Source organism: Lepidochelys kempii, chromosome 15 (assembly GCF_965140285.1).
Source record: "Lepidochelys kempii isolate rLepKem1 chromosome 15, rLepKem1.hap1, whole genome shotgun sequence".
Taxonomy (NCBI): Eukaryota; Metazoa; Chordata; order Testudines; family Cheloniidae; genus Lepidochelys; species Lepidochelys kempii.
Window position 1 is genome coordinate 11,672,038 of NC_136394.1, and position 26,473 is coordinate 11,698,510.

Sequence of the window (26,473 nt, forward strand, 5' to 3'; positions counted from 1 at the left end):
GGGTGCTTCTCTGGGTGGAAAGAAAGCTTTTCATTGTATGAGGCCAAACCTGCTTGGAAACTAGTTCTCCAACTCTCCTCCCCCAACTTTCTAGTCTCAGCCAGTCAGAGAGAGCTGAGTGGAATTCAGTTCTGGAGACTGAAGACGGAGTTAAATCCACAGTTAAGCTGTTAAACCTGATGCCTGGGCAGGTGCGCTGGGGTTATTAAACTGGAAAGACTAATCAGAGGTTTAAACTCCTAGTACATACCTATGGACTTCAGGGATGCCCCCTGAATCAATCCTTGAACTAAAGGCATACTGTAAAGTTAAACGTCACACTTCTGTCTGATTTATTTTGTTTACACACTTTTGTATAACACTTAAGAAAAAAAAAAGATTCTCTATTTTTCAGTTTTTTATTTTACAAAAGCATGCAGACATTTTCACTGTTCCCCCTTTAACATTAGGCCCTGGTTTTCTGAACTCAATGGGAACACTGAATTTTCAGTACCTTGGAGAATTAGTCAGTTACTTTATTTTAGGCGTGGAAGTCTTTCAGTACAGCAACAGCAGGGAGATTTTTCTTTTATTAAAGTGTGATTGGAAAATAAAAACTGGCAGGGGATCTCAGGGGCAGGTACAGGACGTGAAAATACCTTTATCTTCTCATGGTGACTAGATTTCAAGTTGACGCTGTTTCTGTATCAAGTTTTTTGTCTTAAAACATTCCTGAACTTGCCAGTTATTGGCGAGCTCATCTTTATCACTGATTTTGTTTGTTTGTATAGCAAAAAGCCCTTGTCCTTATTACCAGAGCAGATTCAGCAGGGTCAAAGGTTTTTAAGTTTCTATTCCTGGGGTATCTTTATTGAAAGCAGAATTCTACTGCTTACTGGTTAACATCTCAGTTCCTTCTCACCAGCCAGGGCAAGTCAAAGAGCTCAGATCCATTAACTAGGGATGTTGTAGAAGTAGGAAGGCTGGTGTTGACTCTTTTCCCTTATCTACCCTATCCTCAAATTGAACACTGAACTTGAGAAGGACCCAAGTCTCAAATTCATTCCTGAACTCAAACCACAAGATACACACAAGCCATATTAAGGCAGTATCAAAGATCTACTTGTTTGTGGGAGTTCACTTAAGTGACAACAAATATCAGCCACATTAAATGCACAGATCTTATGTATACTGCAGTGTAGAAACAGGATCCCCTTCAGGATGCTGTAAACACAAAGGACACAAAGACCATGTGTTAAAGAGATAGCTGTTGCCACAGACTTTGAAATATCAACTCTTCACTCCATTTATCCTAGTGTGTAATCACCCAGATATGAATGAAGTTAAGACAATGAAAATGTAGACTGTTAATCAGAAAAAAGTCATTTTAAGATCTATTAATAGTTTGCACTTCAATAGCAACTTGCAGTGGAGGGCTTCAAATCACTTCACAACCCATAATTAAGCCTCTGAACACCCAATTATTTCAATACCCATTTCACAGAAGGGTAACTTGCCCACCATCACAACAAAACTGGGAATGTTACCCAGGACTCATCCAACTCCCCATTTTGTGATTTAATTACTAGTTAACTCTTCTACAGAGCTGTAAAATAGTCTCCCCAAGAAAGTGATGAAAGTCCCATTCCTTGGGGTACTTAAAACTAGCAGCGTAGGATTCTACACTGGTCCTCAAGAGGTGGACTAGATAACCTTCTGGGTCTTTTCCATTTATGATTCACACCAGTGTCCTCTTACCTGGAGAAGCCTTTTCCACAACTCTGGCAGATGTAGGGCTTTCCCACAGAGCCATCGTGAGACCGAACATGATAGGACATCCTGTCTTTCCGCTTGAACCGTAGCCCACACACTGGACAAGAATATGGCTTCTCGCCGGAGTGCGACAGCTTGTGCCGATTCAGGTGGTACACGTCCCGAAAAATCTTGCCACAGATCTCACAGGCCACCTGCTTCCTTGTCCTGCTCCTCTTTCGGGGGGCGTCAGGATCGTCCTGACCAGGCACCCCGTTTTCACCAAGCCTTGGCGGTGGGATGTCTATGTAACCCAACTGTAAGCTGGTCACCCCATGCTGAGCCTCATGCTGCCGCAGACGATTGGCGTCGGTAAACACTTTCCCACAGAGGCCACAAGGAAGGATGCCAGCCTCTCGCAGGCCCCCTGGGGTACCAAACATCATAGAGTCCAAGAGGTTTGCTTTGCGGGGACGCCCCCTGCCCCTCTTGGTGCCCAAAGTGGGGGCACTGGTGCCCACGTTCTGGAAGGGCGAGGCCAGCAGGGGTGGCGACAAGGGTCCCGCCACCATGGGCAGGCGGTCGACGCCTTGCAGGACGGGCAAGGAGGACTGGGCGGCGGTGAGGGCGGCCCGCGTGGCCTCGTCTTCGGGCATGCCGGCGATGCCGTTGCCATTGGGCGCCAGGCCGGCCCCGTTGGTCATGTCGAGGGGGAAGCCCAGGTCGGCGGCGCTGGGGCGGAAGAGCATGATGTCCGGGCGGGCGGGGGGCACCAGGATCTGCACGTTGGACTGCTTGATGACCTCCTGGCAGATGTCGATGACGGAGCGCATGAGGAGGAACTTGGCGGCCGTCATGAGCTCGGGGAAGCTCTCCAGCCGCACCACGATGCGCGAGGTGTAGGCGAAGTCCAGGATGTCCCCGAAGACCTTGGAGCTGATGGTGTGCATCTCCAGCTCCCGCCCGCCCGCGGCCGGCCCGCCGCCCCCGCCGCCGCCGGCCCCCTCGGCGCCCCCTTCCGCGCCGCCCCCGCCGGCCCCCTCGCCCAGCTGCGCGCTGAAGACCGACTCGAAGTACTCGCTGCAGGCGGCCAGCACGGCCCGGTGCGCCGGGAAGCTCTCGTCGCCCACCCGCAGCAGCACGTCGCAGAAGCGGCCGCCGTTCTTGCGCTGCTGGTTGAGGCTGTGCAGCATGTCGGCGCTGTGCCGGCTCACCTGGTAGGTGTAGCAGCCCGACGACGGGCCGCAGGCGGCGGCCTCGCTCACCCGCTCCATGGGGCTGCGCTGCCCCCGGCGGCCTGCAGGCGGCGCTGGCTCTCAGGCTGCCCGGCGGCGCGCGCCGCTTCCTCCCCCTCCCCGCGGCTGTCCGGGCCCGACGGCGGCGGCGGCGGCGCGCGCTGCCTGCGAAGCGCGAGGGGATGGGGGGGGAACAAAAGGCTGAGGCGGCGGAGGGGCGCGCGCGCAGCACGGAGCTCGAGCGGCAGCAGCTGAGGCGGCGCGAGCTCGGCCCGGGCCCGGCCGCCACGAGGCGCGGAGGCCGCAGCGGGCCGGGGCGCGCGGCGCGGCTGCAGCGGGCAGGGCGGGAGGGGGCTCCGGGCTGCCGGCTCCGTCCGTCCCTGTGTGTTTGGAGCGGAGGAAAGATGGCAGCGGCTGCACTTCCTCTTGCACTTTCACCCCTGGGGGGAGGAGAAGGAGGGGGGCGATACCACCCCCCCCGACAAAAATCCAGCGGGGGCCCCCCGGCTGCTGTTCCCCGACCAAGCGCCGCCGCCGTCGGGCCCGGCCCCGGCCCCGCCTGCCTCGCTGCACCCGCACCAGGAGCGCCGGAAACTTTCCTCTCTTCTGGGGTTCTGACGCCCCCCACCCTTTTCATAGAGACCCCCCCTCCAGCCACTCGGGCTCCCCCCACCCCCCCGCTTCCTGCCCCCTCCCTCCCTGCATCCGCCAATGCAAGAGCAGCCAGAGCCAGCAGGCCAGCCCCCACCCCGCCCGCGGGGGCTGGGGGCTGCAGCCTCCCCCCTCCCCAGCTGAGATCCTCCAATGCCGAGCCAGGAGCAAGGCCCCCGCCCGAAGCATATGGGGGGAAGGGGGCTGCACCCACCCCCTCCCCCAAACAACCAGGCTGCAGCTCGCCCCCCCCCCATCCACCCCGCCCGCAGGAGAGAGGACGGGGGGGGCAGCGGTCTCACCCCCCCGCAAGCGCAAAGCGTCCAATGCAAAACCCTCCCTCCTGGACTCGCTGCAGAGCGGCCCCCACCTACTCTCCCCACGCCTGAGGAAAGCTAATCCTAAAGGGACCAAGGGCTGCAGGGAGAACAGCCCCCCCTTCACCCCACGCACTTAGACCTTCACTGTACCCCCTTCTCCGCCTGGGCAGGAAAGCTGGGCACAAGGATGGGGGGGAAGAGACAAAAACGAGTACAGGAGTTCGCTCCCAACCCAGGGCAAAATCCCTCCTGAGACGAACAATTGGGGAAGCGCTGCCCGGGGGCGGGGGGGAGCTGCACGAGGCAGCCGATTACACAACCCCGCGTCCCTCCATGTTGGGGAAACCGGGACTGCCCCGGTTTAGCTTTGTACTGACCATTGGGATCGTGGAGCTGAGCAAGCCCCAAGATCCGTTCATGCAAGGCTCCCTCCACGGTGAGGCTGGGTTCCTCAGGCCCTGAGCTCTCACTACTTTGGTTTAATAAGGGGCTTTCTCTGGACTGGCTTCCTTCTGCCCTCAGGGTCTCTCCACGATAAAATCCTATTTTAATGGCTTCATAATAATTCAGTTCTGGATTAAATTTGACTTGTTCGGTCTTGGTGTGGGAAGCAACAGCAGTTTGTATTTGCACATGTTCCCCCTACTTCCACCACTCAGTTCACATTTTGTTCTAAGGAAGTATTTAAAAAGTCACAGGCTTCAAGTGTACTCTTCTACACTTGTGAAATTGAATTCGATCTGGTATTAAAAACATTCCCAGATGATCAATTGATAATTATGGTTTCTTCACTTAAAATGTTATACTGGGGAAAATATGGAACTTTGTTCACACAAGAACATCCCAAACTTTCAGTTTTTTTCCCCCAAGAGCTCAGACCAAAGCACATGTATAAAATACTGGTGGAGCTGAAAGAGCATTCTGGGTATTGATGTGCAAATGAGCACACCAAGCTTCCAACTTCCAAAACAGAGTTATTGTAATAACACTTAAGGCCATATAGTGCCCTCAATCCGTGTGCTGTATTTCTGTTGATGTCAGTGGGAGTTGCTTGTCTACACTGAAGGCAGAGAATTGTCAGTGTAGCTTTTTACCACTGGATCAAGGTTTGTGTATATTACATATAAACACATGCAGTTAGGCGATTTGACTATTTGGATTCAACTGTGACAAATCCACTTTAAATATTCACATGTTGCATAGATACTACATGCTAGTAATATTGTTCTCCAGATCTGTTTGCCAGTCACAGAAACAAGAGTACTCAATATAGTGAGGAAAAAATATTTGTATTTTAAGTATACATGTCAGGCAGCAATTCACAGGCTTCACACACACAGTGCAAAGATAATCAGGAACTCACTATCTTTTCTGGTGAGTTTTAGTCAGTTCTGTGTCTTTTCCCCTGTGGTTCTGTTGGTTTATTTTTCTTTTTTGCTTTATTCAGCTCCCTATTCCCTGACACGGTTCTTCTCACCCGGCTTCCTATTAAGGTCCCCCCCTTGCCTTTTCTTTGTCTCTCCTCCTTAAGGGGGAGGGGAGCTGAATTCCTGCTGCTGACACTCCACTTTCTTCAGAAGACCTTTCTCCAACTCCCATGGAACCTTCTGGTTCCAACATTCCATCTCTTCCGGCAAAGGGGCATCACCCAAAACATGCTTCCTGTTATTTGTTCGGAAAGTTAAATATTCAACTCCAAAGTGTTGTTATTTGTGGAAAGTGAAGCCAGTCATTCTTTCCATTAAATAGTGCACTGGATTAGCATTCTTCATACTCATATTCTAATTAATGTATCTTGCCTGTTAAAGATCATCACCTGCAGCCTTCTGCAATCCCAAGAGCAGCACAGAAATTTAACTGGTATCTTCACCTCTTTTACATGACAGAGGTTACTCTTGCACTGTTAAGGCTGAGATCTAATCTATTTTATTTTCACCCTATCACTCTTAATACCTTGGCCTTCATATATTTATGGTCTCTTCAGCTGTTAAAGCACCACTCATAAATACCCTCATGTAAAATGTAAAGCAGTTTATTCTTAATGCTAATATAGATTTAAAATACATACATGTTCTATCTCTATTTAACTTGATCACTTAATTGCTACTCAAGTTAACTTTATCCCAAGCTTGTTCTGTCCCAAACATAAACATATACAATCACAAGCCATCAACCCTCCCCTCCCTACCTTATAGTCCCCCCACCCAATCCTCCATCTGATCAACTGTCATTTCCCAACTGTCTTGGAGCTTTCTGAATCCAATATTTTATTCCCTTTATTAAAGGCATATCATCCACAAAGCTGCTTTCTTGCTGTTTAAACCAGAATAAACCCAAAGACTGAAGATTCAGAGGGTGGTGGGGGGAGAGAAAAAGAATATTGCTATCAATAGATGATTAATACTTAAATCAGTTAACAAATGCTCCATACATTACTTGTTTTTGTGAGCTTTGCACTTATTTATTAGATAAATATGCTTTTAATTAAAAGGATTCACCACTCACAGTAGAATAGATACTTGACCCATTTACATTGCTTTCTATGTATTTTTAATATTTATAAGAGTTCATACGAGACTACAGTGTCTGGCCATGACAGATTTATTGTATCAACATTGGAAGGTTAAATATATTTCAGGCTACCTCATTTAAGATGCAATATGTACTATTAGATTGTAGCAAATTAGCTGTTGAATAAGGCATGTTTGATAGAATTTAACTCCATTTCTTAAAATTTATATTTAAGACAAGTTGTGCATTATTGGCCTGAGACTTGGAAGACTGAGTCCTTTATTCTTGAACTGGTGGCTGCAATCTACCTCCCCACACCACATCGTGTAAGTACCTTATTTGAAGTATTATCATCCTTTAACTTGATTACTTTCATCAGAACCAGCAAATTACTGGTTTGGTGATAATGTACTAATTGGAGTACAAATAACTAGTTTTATATTTAAAGGGTATTTTATATTTAAAGCACCCACCTTCAGTGCAGGGAGTTCACTTGCTTTTCCAGGTTGATCTCTCAGTCCATTTAAAAGAAAAGGAGTATTTGTGGCACCTTAGAGACTAAACAATTTATTTGAGCATAAGCTTTCATGAGCTACAGCTCATCCGATGAAGTGAGCTATAGCTCACAAAAGCTTATGCTCAAATAAATTGGTTAGTCTCCAAGGTGCCACAAGTACTCCTTTTCTTTTTGCGAATACAGACTAACACGGCTGCTACTCTGAAACCTTTCTCTGTCATGTTCTCCCTAAATCTCTCTTTCTTGATTATGTTATTTATTTTTTGTTCAATATCTTTTTGTCAGCAGAAAAAATTCTTCTCATCCACTTTATCCAGCTTTTCTCTGTTGCTCTCTTCCTGCTCCTATGTTGTCCCCACATCTTTTTTTGATGATTTTTTCTCTTTAGGTGCCCAGTCCCCAATCAAGCGCTATATCTTCTATTTGAATTGTAGCACACAGGAGTTTTATTAGCTTTTTAATAATAAATATAGTCTTAGCACATTTCCCAGTGGCCCAATTCCTGGTCACTTTACTCACACAGGTGTACCCATTAAAATCAATGGGACCCACTAATGTAAATAAGGCGGGTAGAATTGGGTCCTGCTGGGTGACGAAGGGCTTAATCCTCTCAAAGAGTTGTGCATCCTCAACTTTCATGGCTTTTGAGAATGCTCTGCACCTTGTGAGGTTGATTCAGTTATGATAACCTTTAAGTTAGTTAGTTGGACATTGTTCCACATGGATTACAACATGTTAGTGGAGTAATCCCTAACAGACAATTGAGTAATTTATAATAATGAGTAGTCATGTGACTTGTTTACTTTTTAATTCTGTTTCACTGAACTATATAGTAAGTATTTAGTTTACTATATGGTGACATATTTTCACTTTTAGTAACTCATTATATCTTTCCTGAGTTTTCAGTGAATTTAACTCCTGTCAAATACCACTGTTCTAATGGGCAATGAATTCAGCATTCATTACTTATTAGTAGGGCCCTACCAAATTCATGGCCATGAAAAACATGTCACCGACTGTGAAAAATGATCTTCCCCCATGAAATCTGGTCTTTTGTGTGCTTTTACCCTCTACTATACAGATTTCACGGGGGAGACCAGTGTTTCTCAAATTGGGGGTCCTGACCCAAAAGGGAGATGCAGGGGGGTCACAAGGTTATTTTAGGGGGGTCATGGTATTGCCACACTTACTTCTGTGCTTCCTTCAGAGCTGGGCGGCTGGAGAGCAGTAGCGGTTGGCAGGATGCCCAGCTCTGAAGGCAGCACCCCACCAGCAACGGCACAGAAGTAAGTTTGGCAATACCAGGCCATCCTTACTTCTGCGCTGCTGCTTGCGGTGGCTCTGCCTTCCGAACTGTGCTCACAGCCAGCAGCCGCCGCTCTCTAGCTGCCCAGCTCCGAAGACTGCGCAGCAACCCCCCCCCCCCCCACAATAATTTTGTGTCCCTTGCACAGCTCCTTTTTGGGTCAGGACCCCTACAATTACAACACTGTGAAATTTCAGATTTAAAGAGGTGAAATCATTAAATTTATGATTTTTTAAATCCTATGACCATGAAATTGACCAAAATGGCCCGTGAATTTGGTAGGGCCCTACTTATTAGGCTGATTGTCACTTTATTTATATTACCGTGGCACCAGGACCCCACTGTGCTAGGAACTGCACAAAGAGAACTAAGAGAATCCTTGGCCCCTAACAGCCTAGTTTTACAGGTTACTGTGAGTTCATTATTTTTTGACAGGGAGGCATCCCATGGGAATGCTGATCCAAAGAGCAAGGGTTCTCAAGTTCTGTGGTATTGTGGATTGCATCTTAATACTGATGGTGGTTGGTGGTATACCAGCCCTCTTATTCACAAGCATGTGAACAGTTCTTCCCATTCAAGAGGGCATAACATTTCTGTGACAACTTTAGCAATTGTTTACATGGATTACCTGTTCTGTTCATTCCCTCTAAAGCACCTGGCATTGCCCACTGTCCGAAGATGAGATACCGGACTAGATGGACCTTTGGTCTGACCCAGTATGACCCTTATTCTTGAAAAGTAACTGGGAGTATATGTAGGTATTTTAGTTGTCTTTAATGTGGTAAAAGTTCTTTTGAAAAATGTTAATTGCTTGTCTACTTTTGCTCTTTTCCATATCTTCCATTTATCCCCTGCCCTTGCTTTCACTGCACATGTTTCTTAGCTGGCTGATTTTAGTCTCCTTATTAAACTCTATACACTTCTCTGGAATTTGGTTCCTTCCTTCCCTGCTTCTTGGTTGAATCTCTAGATGCTACTGTAATACAGATAAATTGGTTCTACATTTTCTGGATTCCAGAGAATTTGGACTATATGGAATAAAAATAAGAATGGAAAACATTAATTTTATCAGTCCTATTATGCTTCCTAAGGTAAAGGGAAGGAATAAGTGTTTGATTAGGTCTTTCTTAAAGAAGTTTGAAAAACTTAATACTTTTGTTGAAAAGAGGGTATTTGAATGTATTAATATTCTTAGAACTTTGTTTTCCTGGATTCAAAGTCCTGTATTCTTAATGGTGGGTGTCTTATTGTCAATCTTAATTTTACTTATTTTGTATCCAGAAATTAATGTGAATGTGTGACAGGTAGATTGCTGGGACATATATTTTAGTGATGTATAGTCATGTTGGTGCTTATAGAAATTTCTTATAGCAGTGTTTCTCAAACTGGGGTCCCCAAGGGTACTCCAGGGGGTCCACGGGCACCACTGATCAACTCCTTCCCCTCTCTCCCAGTGCCTCCTTCACACTGGGGAACATTCCAGCGTGAAGGAGGTGCTGGGAGGGAGAGGGTGGAATAGGGAACCTGGTTCCGCGCCGCTCCTGGAAGCGCCCAGCATGTCCCAGCATAGGGCTGAGGGGAGCAGGGGGGGTCTCCGCACGCTGTCCCCAGCCTGAGTGCTGACTCTGCAACTCCCATTGGCCGTGGTGCCTGCAGGCAGGGGCAGCGTGCAGAGACCCCTTGGCCCCCTGCCTAAGAGCCACTGCCAGAGGGATGTGCTAATCACTTTTGGGAGCTGTCCGAAGCAAGCGCTGCACCCCTCACCACCTCCCGCACCCCAACCCCGTGCCCAGCTCAGAGCCCGCATCCAAACTCCCTCCCACACTCCACCCCTCTGCCCCAGCCCTGAGCCCCCTCCCGCACCCAAACTCCCAGCCCAGAGCCCGCACCCCACTCCCTCTCGCACCCAAACTCCCTCCTGTACCTCACCCCCCTGCCCGAGCCCTGAGCCCCCTTCCACACCCAAACTCCCTCCCAGAGCCTGCACCCCCTCCTGCACCCAAACTCCCAGCTCAGAGCCCGCATGCACTCCTGCACCCAAACTGCCTCCCAGAGCCCATACCTCACACCCCATCCTGAACCCAACTCTCTCCCAGAGCCCACACCCCCTCCCCGGAGTCCTAAAGTTTGAGAACTGCTGCACTAGAGCATTGATTGCAAAACCTTTTTACTCTCAAATGCCCCAAAATCTGATCTGACATGACCATGAGTGGCCATCTTAGATACAAACATTCTCTTTCTCCCGGTGTTCCGTCCTCCCTTCTTTCCTCACTTTATCCCTCCTTTCTGTGCTTCCAAACAGTCTAGAGTGGAAAGGCTCTATTTTCAGTTACCTGAGTGGAAGGAACCAGTTTTTAAATCTGATCTCTTCATTTAGTCCCAGAGTGACCAGATTTAAAAACAGGAATCCTGTAGCAGAGATGGGAATATAATAGGATTGCCAACTTTCTACTTGCCCTGCCCCGCCCCTCCTCCCGAGGCCTTGCCCCTGCTCACTCCATCCCCCTGCACCCCATTGCTCACTCTCCCCACCCTCATTCAGAAATGAGGAGTTCAGAGTGTGGGAGGGGGCTCCAGGCTGAGGCAGTGGGTTGGGATGCGAGAGGGGGTGAGGGCTCTGGCTGGGGGTTTGGGGTGCAGGAAGGGGCTCCGGGCTGGCAGGTAGAGCCAAGGGATTCGGAGCATGGGAGGGGGCTCTGGGAAGAGGCAGGGGGTTGAGGTACGGGCTCTGGCTGGGTGTGCAGGTTCTGGGGTGGGGCCAGAAATGAGGGGTTCAGGTAGGGTGACCAGATAGCAAGGGTGAAAAATTGAGACGGGGGTGGGGGATAATAGATGCCTATATAAGAAAGAGCCCTGAATATCGGGACTGTCCCTATAAAATCAGGACATCTGATCACCCTAGGTTCAGGGTGCGGGAGCTGGCTCCGGGCTGGGGCAGGGGGTTGGAGGGTGAGGGCTCCAGCTGGGGGTATGAGCTCTGATGTGGGGCTGGGGATGAGGGATTTGGGGTGCAGGAGTGGGGTCTGGGGTGGGGATGAGGGGTTCAGAGTGCAGGAGGAGGCTCTGGGCTGGGGCTTGGGGCACAGGGATGTGTGAGGGCTCTGGCTGGGGGTGCAGACTGGGGTGGGGCTGGAGATGAGGGGTTTGGGGTGTAGAAGGGTGCTCTGGGCTGGGACTGAGGGGTTCAGAGGGCAGGAGGGGGATCAGGGCTGGGGCGAGGAGTTGGGGCATGCTGAGGGAGTGAAGACTCTGGCTGCGGGTGCAGGCTCTAGGGTGGGGCTGGGGATGAGGGGTTTGGGGTGCAGGAGGATGCTCCAGGCTTGGATCGAGGGGTTTGGAGGGCAAGTGGGGGCTCTGGGTTAGGGATGAGAGGTTGGGATGCAGGGGATGTGTGAGGGCTCTGGCTGCGGAGTGCAGATTCTGGGGCAGGGCTGGAGCTGAGGGGTTCAGAGGACAGGAGGGGGATCAGAGTTGGGGTGGGGGCCCAGGAGGGGGGCAGGGGTGCAAGCTCTGGGTGGCATTTACCTCAAGCAGCTCCCGGAAGCAGCGGCATGTCGCCACTCCAGTTCCTGTGCAGCCAGGCGGGTCTGCATGCTGCCCCATCTACAGGCACTGCCCCAGGAGCTCCCATTGGCTGCAGTTCCCGGCCAATAGGAGCTGTGAGGGAGGCGCTTGGGGTGGGGGCAGCATGTGGAGCCCACTGGCTGCCCCTATGTGTAGGATCCAGAGAGGGGACATGCTGGCTGCTTCCTGGGAGCTGCACGGTGTGGAGGCTATCAGAGAGCCTGCCAGCTCCGTTGCACAGTGCCACCAACTGGACAGTCAACAGCCTGGTCAGTGGTGCTGTCTGGAGTCACTGGCATCCCTTTTCGACTGGGTGTTTCAGTCAAAAACCGGACACCTGGTCACCCTAGAATGTAATCTAGGTGTTCTGACTCCTAATCCAGTGTCTAACTGCTGAACACACCAAGAATTGGGCATCCCTGGGCAGCCAAGCTACCTCTAGATAGATCTTCTCCATTTCATAAAATGTGTTAGATAGTAATTTAAGTAGGCAACAGTGCTTAATGTCTGACATTTACAGATTAACTAGTCAAGACATGAAGATTATCTGCTCTTCTGAGTAGGAAAATGTATCAATAATTAACGGAGTGTAATTGGCATGAAAGATTAAACTCAATAAGAGACATGACAGAGTGTGTAACTACAGTGGCACACATTCATTTCTTATGGGGCTGAGCAGGCAGACAACTTTTGGCCTTGTGCCTCAAGACTTACCTAAATGGTTGGGTTCACTACAGAACCCTGTAACACTCCATTGTGAGCTTCCAGAGTGGTCCTTGTGTTAAAGGGAATATTTTTCAGCATTGTGAATAAACTACTTTTTCATTAAGGGTTTGCCTTTGCAGTTATAGAAAACAGTCATATAACTGAAGAAATTAGTTAACACAAAATGCTCCTTTAAAAATAAGTTTTACATACGACTATAAATAAGGCAGAGACTACAGACATTTACAGGATTATTAATTTTATAATCATACAATCATCATTGCATTTTACATCAGTTACCCAAAATCCTAAGATCCTTACTTAATTTACTCAAAAATGTCAATTGGCTTCTGTAAAAGTTTTACCTGCGTAAGGACCTTGGGCTCTGGCCCATTAAGAATAAGATTGTTTATAATCAGAGATTTGGTAAAACTTGTGTGCATATAATACATATCACCTATCGGTGTTATCCTACTCATTGCTGTGGTATCTGAATATCTTACATCTGAGGATCTAAAGTGCCATACAGGCATTAATGAATTAAGCTCAATACTGCTGCAGGGCAAGTAAGCATTATCTTTGTTGTACAGCAAGTGAAACTGAGGCACAGATAGGGGAAGTGACTTGACCAAAAATCACACAGAGTGTTAATGGTAGAGTGAGTGAATGGTAGAGCTGAGAATAGAAAATAGATCATCTAACTTCCACTCTGATTTTTTTTCCACAACACCCCCTTAATCTTTCATGACCCTAATGGGCTGTGGTTGTGTACCTGAATATGTGGTTTTATGCCTTGCAGTTCCTTATTCTAGCAGTCATGACTGAAACCACACCGTGTAATACCTCTCAACTGTTTGACAGAGGAGCATCTGTTATTTCAGATACAAATTTGCTCCCCACCTACACCATCTTGTGATACCTTGCTTTCATTATCTTATATTATTGATAAAGTTTGATTAGAGAAGTTGAGATTTTACACAATGAGAGAGACAAGGTGGGTGAGGTAATATCTTTTATTGGACCAACTTCTGTGTGTGGAAGAGACATTGTTAAGCATAAGAGGTTCAATCTGTCCCACCTTGTATTTAGTTTTGACCTCTGATTACCTTCTCTATATCTGAAGAAGAACTTGGTGGAGCTCGAAAGCTTTCCCTTACACCAACTGAAGCTGGTCCAGTAAAAGTTATCCCTCATCTTGTCTCTCTCATATCCTGTGACCAATTTATTTACACTATCCAATTTCTACTACTCTTAAAGATACTTGTTTATTTTTTTCAGAGTAACAGCCGTGTTAGTCTGTATTCGCAAAAAGAAAAGGAGTACTTGTGGCACCTTAGAGACTAACCAATTTATCTGAGCTCACGAAAGCTCATGCTCAAATAAATTGGTTAGTCTCTAAGGTGCCACAAGTACTCCTTTTCTTTTTGTTTATTTTTTGTCTCCCATTTTGGGTCTTCATCCCTAATTGTGTCCCATGTTTAGGCACTGGGCGAGTTGAGAGGTTGATCGTGTTACATAATTACCTCTGTAGTGGGGATATCACCCTGAATCCATTTACATTCATCAGAACTAACTGCCTTAGGGAACAGAACTTTCTCAGCTAAAAGTTTTGTTTTTCTATTAAAAAAAAAAAAAAAAAGGAAGACAAGAGGCAGGTAAAGCAGCAACTCACATCCTCCATGGCCCCTCAGTGCAGGGAGATAATATGGGGCTCAGTCAGACTTTCGGGTGGATTTTTCAGTGTCTTTCTGACCCTTTCTCTCCTAATTTTCTCCCAGGTTCTATTGGTTTCTTCTTCCCTTTTTCTTTCCTCACGTCCCTAAAATTGTGCTCCTGACACGATATCTAGCTTTCTGTTAACATTCCACCCTGCCTGTTCCCAGTCTCTCACCTTTTCAAGGGCCCCCTTATGTTGTCTCTGTGCTCTAGTAGTATCCTCTGAATTTTTGACTGCTCTGTTCCAGTTCGCCAGTTCTAGCCAATGCGCTGAAGGGCCTAATACCAACTGTGCCTCCATATGTCCATTCCCAACTACCCAATCCCCAACTATTTACTTCTTAAACAGTCACTTTCCGAGATGTCCCAACTGCCATTCTTACACCTGTCCATTTTCATGTCAGTCTTCCAATATCTTCTTTGGATTTAACTATTCAAATATATTTCCTGGTAGGCCGGCATCACACTAAAGAGAAAAAATATTACTCCGTGTGTAACCCATTATTAGTCTGCTTTGAATAAGCCTTGTTGCACTGTAAAAGGTTATGTTGCAGGCTGGTGGTGCTTGCCTGAAACACCATGCTCTGTTACTGTTGGAGATGTTGATCCTATTGGGAAAGGCTTAGGAGGGTTCCTCCAGCTCAGAGGCAGGTAGCTCCTTATTTCCCCTGGACATAAGAGAGATGAGTTACTTTCTGAGGGTCTAGGCTAAGCAGTTTTGAGGTAGGAACCCTAGGAGCAACTAAGCCTAAGGAACAAGCTTAAACAGAGCTATTGTTAGTATCTTTGTTAATTAAACCAAAACCTACAAAGGGGGTGAGTTTTTAGCCAGATACAATATGTGCCCTTAAGTTTAGAACCAACTGGACAAGCACCTACACATGTATGTTTTACACCAGTAATAGAACTAGGAATTATTTGGTCCTGAGGGTTGGTTGTTATGTTAGTCTTAGTAATCATGTTTTCAGGATGGTTATTGACTTTTTTTTTTAAACAGGACAGGAAGTATCATGTGATCAGAGCTGTGGGGAGACACCCAAAGGTTTGGACTGTGTTTTTGTGCAGCACTAAGTCCTTGTGGTATATCAGAGACCCACAGGCCTCTCCACAAGAGCCACAGAACATACTTATTAGGTAAGAGGTGGGTGGGAATCCACTTTTAGGTAGTACTTTAAATTTATTTTAAGAGCTAGTGTAACTGCTCTTTGTAAAGCCCTCAGTTCCTTGGACTGCTTAAGAAACTAAATTTTCAATACACAATAAACCAAACAAGTATCTATAGTAAAGAGCTTCCCCTTTAAGGGATAGTAACTTTTCCTTTATTAGTTGTCCTCCAGAATCATTTGGCTTCCAGGTCCTGTGGATCCTCCCCTTAGGCTAGGGAGAGGTCGTTTAGCAGGATCACTTTAGCACTTCCTGGATCCCAATAGGACCAAGAAGCCACTATTTACCCAACCTGATCTGTTTTATATACATATTAGCTACAGCTGCCCTGCCCTCTTACCTTGAGCTCTGAAGGGGATTCCTCAGGGTCCAAGCTCCCTTTCTCCATGCAACATTTGCTTTGATTTATTTGGGAAACTGGGGAGGGTTATGCAGCCAAGAAGGCCTATTTTAAGGGCCCAGAGAGCCTGCACTGCTCATCACAGTCCACCTTTTTGTTTACTGATAAGATTTACAGATCCACCATGTCACTCATATGGAGGGAGATGTCTTCCTTTTGTAGTTTTAAAACCATTATCTTTTTATGAAGGAAGATTTTGCTGTGTGCTTCAGTGAGACATTTAAAAACTCTCTCATCCAACCTTGAAATCTTCCTCATACAAATTGTCATAGTTTTATTGCCTTGGAATTGCAGCTGGAGGAAGAACTAAGAGTGGGGTCCCTAGGTGCTATGGTAATACAAACAACAGCCATAATAGAAATAGGAGTGTGTTTTCCCACAGACTCATAATTTTCTGGCACCTGACTACTGATTGAAGGTTGTGTAACCCACTGGGCCTGTAATCTGCAGAGGACATGAGTTGTTACATTCTCCTCAGCTAGAGTTTTAGCTCAAGCTGTAGTCGCCTATGCTTTTAGTTATACTGGGAAATCCCTGGTTCAATCTCTGCAGCGCATCCGCTGCCTTGCAGTGGGCAATCATGATTCCCCAGCCTCTCTCCAGCCATGCCTAGTTGGTAGGAAAGAGGAAACCCTGGAAGATATTTTATTTTCTCTTAATGTCTCTGAAGCAACTAGAGTTGCTCTTTGACTGGCGTGTTTCCATTCCCCCCTCCCCGTGCAGGTTGCCAAGCAAAGGCACCTAGTAGGAGGTTGGAGACTGAGCGAAGGATAGGAGCAGGCGGGGGGACAGCTTCCCTCCAGTGTTGTGCCAGGGCATCTCTAGGGTGGCCCACTCTAACCACACTGCAGACAGCGCAGCGTGCCAGCTACCCACATCCCACGCCTTGAGGCTTAGGTGAGGCCTAGGGAGGCTGCGCGGCGCAGAGGGCGGTGCTGACGCCTAGGGGGCGCTATGGCGCTCAGCCCGCAGACCCACTAGCTCTGTGACTTTGAGGCTCGTCCTCCTCGGCTTGGAGAGGCGGTTTTATGAGAGGGAGGGGCTAGGGCGCAGTTTCGTGTGCGGGCGGGGCTCTCCTCTGGGGGCGGTGGCTTTGGGGAGAGGCGGAGTTATCTGCCGGAGCGTGGGTAGGACTTTGGGCGTGGCTTTGGCTCGTAAGTGGGCGGGGCTATGTTCCGGCGGTGGCCGGCTCCTTTGGCCTGCTGTGGGAACTCGGTGGGATCTCGCGAGTGCTGCCAGGCTCCCGCGAAGCTGTGCGCCTGCGCAGTGCTGGGGCTGAGGAGCGGGGCCGGGGTGGCTGGTCGCCGAGCGGGCGGGGATCGTCGCCAACATGAGCGGGACATTGGCCAAGATCGCGGAGATAGAGGCTGAGGTACCTCCCCTCCCCCCACCCGCTGAGGGGGAGGGCCGATCTGCCGGCTCCCCGGGGAGCGGCCGGAGGCGGCTGGCTAGGCCAGCTGCGGGTCTCCCGGTGCCGGGCGCTGCGCCCGGCTGCTGCCCCCTCCCGGCCCCGGGAGGCCGTGGTGCTCCCTGCGGGAGGCCAGGCTCCGCGCCGGGGTGACGGCCCCGCAGGCTGCTGATGGGGGATCAGGGCTCCTGGGTTCTCCGGCCTACTCGGGCGGCTGGAGGGTGCGGGGGGCTCCGCGGGCAGAAAGTGCCGGGCCCTGGCCTCCCGCCGGCTGCCTGCCCGGTGGGTCAGTAGCGTCGCGCTGTGACTTTCCGCAGATGGCCCGGACGCAGAAGAACAAGGCAACGGCTCACCACTTGGGGCTGCTGAAGGCTCGCCTGGCCAAGCTGCGGCGGGAGCTCATCACTCCGAAAGGAGGCGGCGGCGGCGGCCCCGGAGAAGGTGGGTCGCCCCTCGGGGGCGCCGCTCCAGAGGCGTCACTTCCCGTTTCCGGGGGCAGTGTGTGGCGGTAGCTGAACCAAAGGGGCGTCTGTTGACTTTTGGGTGCCCTAACTTGCTCCTAGGGTTTGTCCACACGGCCGCTGGCAGGGCGCTCCGCGGTGCTGGTGGACAGACTCACTGGATCCGCTCCAGCGAGCTACTAAAATTGGACTTGTTAGTCTGTATTCGCAAAAAGAAAAGGAGGACTTGTGGCACCTTAGAGACTGAATCCGATGCAGTGAGCTGTAGCTCACGAAAGCTCATGCTCAGATAAATTGGTTAGTCTCTAAGGTGCCCCAAGTCCTCCTTTTTGTAAAATTGGACTGTGGCACTGCTGCAAAGCGTGTCCCCGATAGTCTCAGAATAGTGGTGGCAGCTACAGCGAGGAACCAAGTGAGGTTTTTTTTCTTTGTTAGATACAGAGCCTCAGACAGAAATTGCTTTAATCTCTAGGTATTTGGTATGTAGATTTATTGAGGATGTAGTGAAAGGGCTGCATTAGCAGAGACCTGAGATTGGCAGTTAATGGAGCACCTTGCAGTAGCCCTCATTTTTAAATGTGAAAGTGTAGTCCATGTTAAGTACATCGGTGAATATGGAGTATCAATTCTGAGAGGAGTAGGTAGACTGTGCCTCCATAGTAAAGCTACATGGACTACATTTCCTTCCCTTGGAAAGTATACGTCATACTAATGGGCCTCCTCTCCAACATCAGAGGACCTTTGAATTTTCTTGTTAATTTTTTTTATTATGTTGTAGGTTTTGATGTTGCAAAGACTGGTGATGCTCGAATTGGGTTTGTGGGTTTCCCCTCAGTGGGGAAATCTACTCTGCTGAGTAACCTTGCTGGTGTGTATTCTGAAGTGGCAGCATATGAGTTCACCACACTAACTACTGTGCCTGGAGTCATTAGATACAAAGGAGCAAAGATACAGGTGAGAACATTTTGCTCACAAGGAGGGGTGTATAGCTTGGCTCTGGCTGTAGCTGAACTATCTAGTCTGATGTTAATAAGTTAGAGGTAAAGTAGTATATGGGAATGTTTTGAGAAGACACGTCTAAAAACCTTTTTTTGAGTTTTAACTTTAAGCAGTTGTCAGTACTTCTCACTGTGCTTCAGTGGGAAAGTCCTACAGCAGGGGAGTTCTTCCTCATTTCATATAACACAAATCACCATGTTTCCTTCCACTAGTACAGAAAGGGAATTAAAGTTTGGGGTGTTGTGGTGGATAATCAGCTGAATATGAGCTCCCAGTGTGATGCTGTGGCCCAAAGGGCTAATGTGATCCTTGGATGGACAAATGGGAAATCTCAAGTAGGCGTATAGAGGTTCTTTTACTTCTGTGTTTGGCACTGGTGTGACTGCTGCTGCAATATTGCATCCATTTCTGGTGTCCACAATTCAGCAAAGATGTTGATAAATTGTAGAGAGTTCAGAGAAGAGCTACAAGAATGAATAAAGGATTAAAAAACATTCCACGTAGTGATAGACATAAGGAGGTCAATCTATTTAGTTTAGCAAAGAGAAGGTTAAGGGGTGACTTGATTACCATGCCCGAGTATCTACTTGGGGAACAGATTTTTGATAATGGGCACTTCATTCTATCAGAGAAAGACATAACATGATCCAGTGGCTGGAAGTTGAAGCTAGACAAATTCAGACTGGAAATAAGGTGTAAATTTTTAACAGTGAAAGTAATTAACTATTGGAACAGTTTACCAAGGATTGTGGTGGATTCTCCATCACTGACAATTTTTAAATCAAGACTGGATGTTTTTTCTAAAAACTATGCTCTAGGGATTATTATGGGGCCTATGTTACACAGGAGGTCAGACTAGGTGATCTCAATAGTTCCTTTTGGCCTTGGAATCTATGAAAGCTATGTGTAGTATTCAAAGGGGAAATAATTGTCTATTATTGTTTACTCAGATTGCCAATAGATTCAGTTAATATTAGAAATGGGATGAGGTCTTCTTCCTTTGTGGGAAGAGAGGCATTCTGTACATAATGGATTTCCTTCCTCTCTTCTAAACACACAGCTTCTTGATCTCCCAGGAATTATTGAGGGAGCTAAAGATGGGAAAGGAAGAGGCCGGCAGGTCATTGCAGGTGAGTATTGCAGGGCTGGAGGAAGCAGTCAGTCGCCAATTTATCCATTATCTTTCATGCTGGTGGAAAGGCCAGGTTTCAGAGTGATTGTTGTATGGGTCTGAGATGGCTTTCTGAGCCCTGGAACTCCTGATATGTGCTGTCAGTATTTCTAATGCTGTGGAAGCATTGGTTTCTTTTTATGATGAAATGAGTTATTTAATTTGTAGTCAGTGGAGGCGTAGCTATTTTCCACTTGCATGGCTAGATTGCCTGAAGGTTGGGCTTTTCCTAGTGCTGAGATGTTTTGTGTCATCATGGCTTCTGCCCTGAAGTGCACTAATGCTTCAGAGTCCAACACAATTTCACATTAAACAAGGCTGTTTTTAATTTCTCTCTCTCTCACTTGTTTCCTATGCCTATTGTTGTGGTATCAAAACATAGACATCAGGGTTATTTCAGCCACTTAGACTCTGACGTAAAGAATCAAACATCTGCATTAGGTGACATTATTTGACCAACACTTGGTAACGGAAAACCAAATAGATTATAGGCCAGAAAATATAGTGATGCTTTAAAAATGTGACATGACTTATTCCTTATTGGTTCTCATGGGTTTCACTAACTTCATCATGCCTCGTCTTAAATTCAGCCATGAAATAACTTATTGCTCACCCAACGTGCCAGTGTAATGGCACTGAAGATTGAAGTTCTCTGTTAAACTGGAAGTACAGCTCGGATAGTGGGAGTAAGTGTTCCCCACATTGCTTCCCCAGCTGACTTCAATTATTACTTCTAGAGGTAAAAAGATAATTAATTCTCCAGGGCCATTCAATCATTGGCCTTTCAGTGTGCTATCCAGGGTATTAACTAGGTAGGTTTAAGTTCAGACTAGATGATTTAATGGTCCCTTTTGACCTTAAAATCTCTGAACTATAAGATTGCCATTTTTATGTGACGTAAACACCAGAAAATAGACTGAGACTAGAAATTCAGCTCTTGTAGACCTCTGAACAAAGTTCAGAGGGTAACTAAATTGTAGTTGCTACCAACCTAGGTAGGGTTCAGCCCACTGATGGTATCTCATCTTGTCACCAACTTTGATGGATTTTTGTTTGTTTGTTTGTTCTACTGGTATTTGAAAGGGTGTGTTTATTTACCCTTTTGAGGAACTTTATTTTCTGATCCTCAGTTGCTCGAACCTGTAACCTAATTCTGATTGTTCTGGATGTACTGAAACCACTGGGACACAAAAAGATAATTGAGAATGAACTGGAGGGCTTTGGAATACGGCTGAACAGCAAGCCCCCCAACATTGGTTATAAGAAGAAAGATAAAGGTGGCATCAACCTCACAGCTACTGTAAGTATGGAAATTGCAACAGGCTGTTACGATGAGGGATTCAGAAAGCTGCTTGATTCTAGGAAGATGCTTTTGCCATGAATGGAGAATCTGGAGGTACTGGTTCTGTGATTAGGAAAGGGTCTTTCTTCTGCATCTCGGGTGCCTGTTCTTGCAGCAATGACCTTTTTGGAGGCAGTACTTGTTGTAACTAAGTGAATGGAAGTGCTGCTTCTGAAAACATCTTACTACAGCCATTAGTGGGACAAGTGGGATCAATAAGATTCTACTGTGAATTGAGGTTCCTCTCCAATGGCCAGAACCCATCTATGCCAAAAGCATCCGCTCCAGTGATGTGCAATATATTAATAATTTCTGGTTAGTAGGCACTTTGTGCTAGGTGTTGGCATCAGTAATTGTAATAGCTGACGGAATGTAAACTCCTCCATTCCCTGTCTAACTTGTGTCTGTTACAGTGCCCTCAGAGCGAGCTAGATGCTGAAACAGTGAAGAGCATCTTAGCAGAGTATAAAATTCATAATGCTGATGTCACACTGCGCAGCGATGCCACTGCTGATGACTTAATCGACGTTGTTGAAGGAAACAGGTACTGTGTCAGGGCATGGAAATCCTGCTGGGTAGCATGCCTACATTTAAATTACAAAAAAGCTATTCTACAAAGTCTATTTCCAATACAAGCCAAGATATTGATTGCAGTTTCACTAGTCCTTGTTTCATACCCACTCTCAGATGGTTTTTCTTATGAGAGTAGAAGGAAGTAATTTTGGGTGTTGCTGACATCCTCATACCACTGTTTCCTTCTCTTTGCAGAGTTTATATCCCATGTATTTATGTGCTGAATAAAATTGACCAGATATCCATTGAAGAACTGGATATCATTTACAAAGTGCCACATTGTGTACCAATCTCTGCTCACCACCGCTGGAATTTTGATGATCTGTTGGAGAGAATTTGGGACTACCTGAGGCTGGTGCGAATGTGAGTTCTCATGGCTGCTGGATTAGCTGGGAGTCCTCATTCATCCATTCTAGATATAATGGCTTCTTGCAAGCAGGTACAGAACGTTGTCATCAAAAATCTGTTTTATTTGATAAGTAAATCAGAAGCCATGCAGTTTGTCTGTTGTACAATAGGGATAACAGACAAGAGCTGTTTCCTCGGCTTTGGGATCTGTGTTGCCTTACTTCCTAGTAGGAGGATGAAAGAAATGCTGTGAAAGGATAACTTACAAAAAATCAGGACTCCCACTACAGTCTCAAGAATAATTGTTCAAGATGTGATTTAGGGTGGTGTGGAAACAAGACCCTGCTGTGTTAAAAGGAAGATGGGGAGTGGGGGGAAGGGAGGTAGTGCTTGTTATTGGCTGATTGGTCACTCTGTATTGCAGCTACACCAAACCTAAAGGACAGTTACCAGACTACACTTCTCCTGTGGTGCTTCCTGACTCCAGAACCACAGTGGAGGATTTTTGTATGAAGATTCACAAAAATCTTATTAAAGAATTTAAGTAGTAAGTACTGTCTGCAAAAGACTGTTACCATATGCCAGAAATGCAGTAACCCCCTCCACATTGTCTTTCCAATGGTATATACTGGGCCAAGTTTTTTTTACTTATTTCCCCCCAGTATATTTATAACTTGAGGAAACTGCAGGACTTGACTTTCTAGCCTGACTGGAATAGAATTCTATTTGTCTTCCGTTACTGTTGGCAGTGGTTAGACAACATGACCCTTGTGGTCACTTCTAACCGAAGTTCCCTGTAAGCTGTGCAGCAGCCTGTTCAGTGCCATGCAGGTGCTCAGGGAACCTGCCAGGGGAGGGGTGCCCATAGGCGCCAACTTCCCCTCTAGTTGGGGGTGCTTGATTTTTTTTTTCCCCCTCTCCACTCCAGGCCCCGCCCTGCATCTTCCCTGCTTCCTCTCCCAAACATGCCCCATTGTTGCACTCCCCTCTTCCCCCCCTCTCCCAACATGCCACAAAACAGCTGTTCATGGTGGGTGGGAGGGAGGGGGAGGAGTTGATCAGTGGGGACAGGACGGAAGGAGCTTGGCTGCCAGTGGGTGCTGCTGCTGAGCAGCACCTGCTAACTTTTTTTTTCTGGGGGTGCTCCAGCCCTGAAGCACCCACAGAGTTTATGCCTATGGGGGTGACCCTTCCCCAGCCCCAGCTCAGCCCTGGACCAGCTGGGGCACCAGCCCGGCCTGGACCTGCTGTGGATGGCAGGGAGATGCCTATCCTGCAGCCCCAACTCTGGAGCTGCTGTGGCAGGGAGAGGTGCCTCTTCTCCACAGCCAAGGTGCTGCTGGGCAGAGTTCTCTCTTCCCCCTGCTGTACTCCTGGAGCACTCTCCTTCACCCCCAGCTGGAGTCCTCACCTCCCCCCCCCACCCCAATCCTCCTGCCCCAGTCCTGAGTACACCCCCAAACTCCTTTGACCCCATCCCCACCACATGAATTTTAGGTGCACCAATATGAAGGTGATGTCACACATCACCTCCATATTGGTGCACATAATTCATTCTGCACGTGTGGGAAAAATTAGAGGGAACACTGCTTCTAACACTATGATTCTATGGTTAGATTTAATGTTTCTGTGCTATTCTGTCTCTGGCTTACTTGCAAAATGCTCTCCTGGGATTATATATGTTTAAAAGCCTGAAAATAACTAATCCACAGCATGATAGGTACTTTACCTATCTGTACAAGGGACTGTTTTGTTTTGTTTGCTTAATAATATCTGTGGCTGCTTCTACTCTTCAGGTGGAGTTGAGACAAAGACCTTTTGCCCATATACGAGTACCTGCTCAAATGATATCTTTTTAGAAAGCTACCTTCTGTATATACAGAATAGCACCTGCCTGTCACAGTAAGCAGGGTGTTTATGTGGCACTGCCATGCCTTGTAAGTTAATTTTTTTTTTCTCTTCCCTTCAGTGCACTGGTCTGGGGTTCGTCTGTTAAACACAATCCGCAGAAAGTTGGCAAAGATCACACACTTGAGGATGAGGATGTCATTCAGATTGTGAAGAAATAAAATTGTTCCTGCTAACTTGCCATGGGGGCTGACTTTGTCAGTGTGACTTTCTTCCCTTATGCTCAGCTTTGAGTGCTGTGGAGGGGGAAGATTATGTTGACAGTTGCTTCCTTTATAGTGATAGACTGCCAAGGCTAGAAGGATGTTTGATTACTGTCAGGCAGTGTCACAATCCTGATAAAGATCTGAGAAGTTTCTTTTGGGGACATGGTGTGAAACTAATGTGTTGGGTACTTGCATGCTTCACAAGGGTAAAAGGATTAAAATAAAGCCTTGCGAGCTTTGAAAGTTGTATGCTTTTTGGCAGGAAGAAGGGAATTTATACAAGAGTGAAACTAATTGTTCTTTACCAATGCAGAACTCATATGAACCCTACTTTCAGAATAGGAAGGCCTGGTTCTACCAGCCTTCACAAAAGGTGTTTGTTTAAATATTTAAGGGTTTATGCCTTGCAGCTCTGCAGCTGATTCCTCATATTTGGCTGTTGCTCAATGATACAGAGGACTGAGGGATGTTCCCATCATCTCATTAAATATTTAATTATGCTGCTTGGTAGGGCCATTGGTCTACATTTCACTTTGTCCACTTAAGAATTTACCTTTCTTGGTGCTCTTTTGTGGTAACTTAAGTTCTGCTTGGGTAGTAACAGGATGCCCTTTGTTCAGCATTGAATGGATAATTTTGGATTACAGGGTGTAGGGATATTCCTGTAGTGTTTCTCCAAAGTTCTGCTACTTGATATTACAGGAGAGTCTTCTGAAAGTTGATTTCCCTTTTAAGATGTAAAGCCTTGCTAGTTTCTCTAGGGAGATCTACAAATTGCTATTAAGATTAAATGTTTAGGGTAAAAAAAAGTTTTAGATTATGGAATACTTCTGTCTGTCCTCTAAGGCAATAAGGTCATAGGAGTTTTTTCCTTCTCAGAAGTATAACTCTGACTTTTGCAATGTAGAAGTAGAATATTCATGTGGTCTACAGTACCTGTTACTGCTGCCTTTCTAGAAGCAAAAGCATGCTGGAATTTACCTAATGCTAAACAAACTTAATCTGGTTAAAGAACAATCAGTGGTGAGTGCTCCTTGGCTATAAAACTAGCCAAGAGATACAAATTTAACATCTCTCAACTCTTGTACGTTGGCTTGATAATCAAGAGATAATGAATGCTGGTGGAAGCTTTAGCCTGTCTTACTTTTATACCTAAAAGTAAGCTAATGCTTGTGGTGAAGGTAGTAGAATCCCTTCAGTAACAGCTAGCTAGAAAGTCATTTGGGATAACCTCTTTCACTAGTAATTTGCTAATGAATTATACAAGGTTCCCTCTGCATAAAGGCCTATAGCATGGAAGGATATTACAGTAGCTTCTCTTCCTGGCTGAGATAAGGACTAGTAGCATGCCATATGCAATTCATGAGACTACTAGTCTCTTCCATATTCAGTCTAGAGCTGCATTACATAGGTACAAGACTATTTATTAACATTCTAGCTCCAGTTAAGTGTACTGTTGAATTTAGGTTGTTTACAGTAAGTGACCACCCCCCTCTGCCCCAACACTAAAGCCTCATTGAAAGTGCACAGAAAGGGAGTTTGTGATAGCTTTTATATTGTACAAATGAGCTGTATTTACTTGAATTTACTGTACTGCTCTGGAAAAAAGTTGTAGTACCTACAGTCAGTCATGAGCTGGAGTGCATGAACCAGTTAAATTTTGAAGTTGGTTTAGAACTGGTTGTTAAAGGTTTAGGCAAACCTCCAGCCTGCAGGATGGTCCTGTCTGGCCAGGTCTTCAGCAGTACAGCCCTCAGTGCTGCCAGAGACTCAGAGCAAGTGAAGGACCTGCTGCTAGTGAAGAAATTGGTTCTTTGGATTTTGGCAATCTACAGTCCTTTCCTTATTTTATCACTAGGCTAAGGCTTGCAACACAGTACAGTAGTGAAGTTTTGTTTTTTTTAAAGTTCTCTCCTTTTCTCTTCCCCCCAAAAAAGTAGAGGTGGCCTGGTGAAACAACCCTGTACTATAGCACTAGTTCAGCCATTTATAAGTCAAAGATTAAGGTGCTTTGCAGGATTCAGTAGCCTTCTGTGTTCTATAGCAGGGGTTCTCAGCCTCTTCCTTTGAGCCCCCACCCCTGCGCTATAAAAACTCCACACCCCACCTGTGCCACAATTGTTTCTGCATGTAAGAGCCAGGGCTAGCATTAGGCAGTAGCAATCAGGGCAACTGCCAGGGGCCCCATGCCCCAGAGCCAATAGCTCCAGCTAGCTTTTCTCATACTATAGATAATT

General features: G+C 46.9%; 2 protein-coding genes and 1 long non-coding RNA gene across 18 annotated transcripts in view; 2 read left to right on the plus strand and 1 right to left on the minus strand.

Moving 5' to 3' along the window:
- The window catches only part of PATZ1 (POZ/BTB and AT hook containing zinc finger 1), a 42,292-nt gene extending 39,031 nt beyond the window's left edge, over positions 1 to 3,261 (minus strand). For 9 of the 15 annotated variants that reach the window (XR_012155143.2, XR_013634729.1, XR_013634726.1 and 6 more), the window contains exon 1: positions 1,738 to 3,260. Coding sequence is in view for 8 of the 15 variants with exons in the window: in XM_073313548.2 (XP_073169649.1) it covers positions 1,738 to 3,005 (1,268 nt within the window). In the remaining 7 variants the exon portion in view is untranslated. Of the gene's footprint in view, positions 1 to 1,737 lie in introns of all 15 variants that reach the window. The other 6 variants (XR_012155144.1, XM_073313547.2, XM_073313550.2 and 3 more) reach the window with 2 other exon arrangements.
- Positions 2,780 to 9,193, plus strand: LOC140898939 (uncharacterized). The gene is made up of 3 exons (XR_012155146.1): positions 2,780 to 2,948; positions 6,684 to 6,774; positions 8,924 to 9,193. It is a non-coding gene; the product is annotated as an uncharacterized LOC140898939 (long non-coding RNA).
- A 6,074-nt stretch (positions 9,194 to 15,267) lies between these two features.
- Positions 15,268 to 24,479, plus strand: DRG1 (developmentally regulated GTP binding protein 1). 2 transcript variants are annotated; one of them, XM_073313556.2, is made up of 9 exons: positions 15,268 to 15,390; positions 17,546 to 17,669; positions 18,468 to 18,643; positions 19,749 to 19,818; positions 20,990 to 21,159; positions 21,615 to 21,745; positions 21,970 to 22,137; positions 22,547 to 22,669; positions 24,092 to 24,479. In XM_073313556.2, exons 2-9 carry the CDS (start codon positions 17,546 to 17,548, stop codon positions 24,189 to 24,191), a joined length of 1,062 nt encoding a protein of 353 aa, XP_073169657.1. In that variant the 5' UTR covers positions 15,268 to 15,390; the 3' UTR covers positions 24,192 to 24,479. The 2 variants fall into 2 exon arrangements, with proteins under 2 accessions (XP_073169657.1, XP_073169656.1); XM_073313555.2 differs by lacking the exon at positions 15,268 to 15,390 and adding an exon at positions 17,055 to 17,192.
- The last annotated feature ends 1,994 nt before the right edge of the window (positions 24,480 to 26,473 follow it).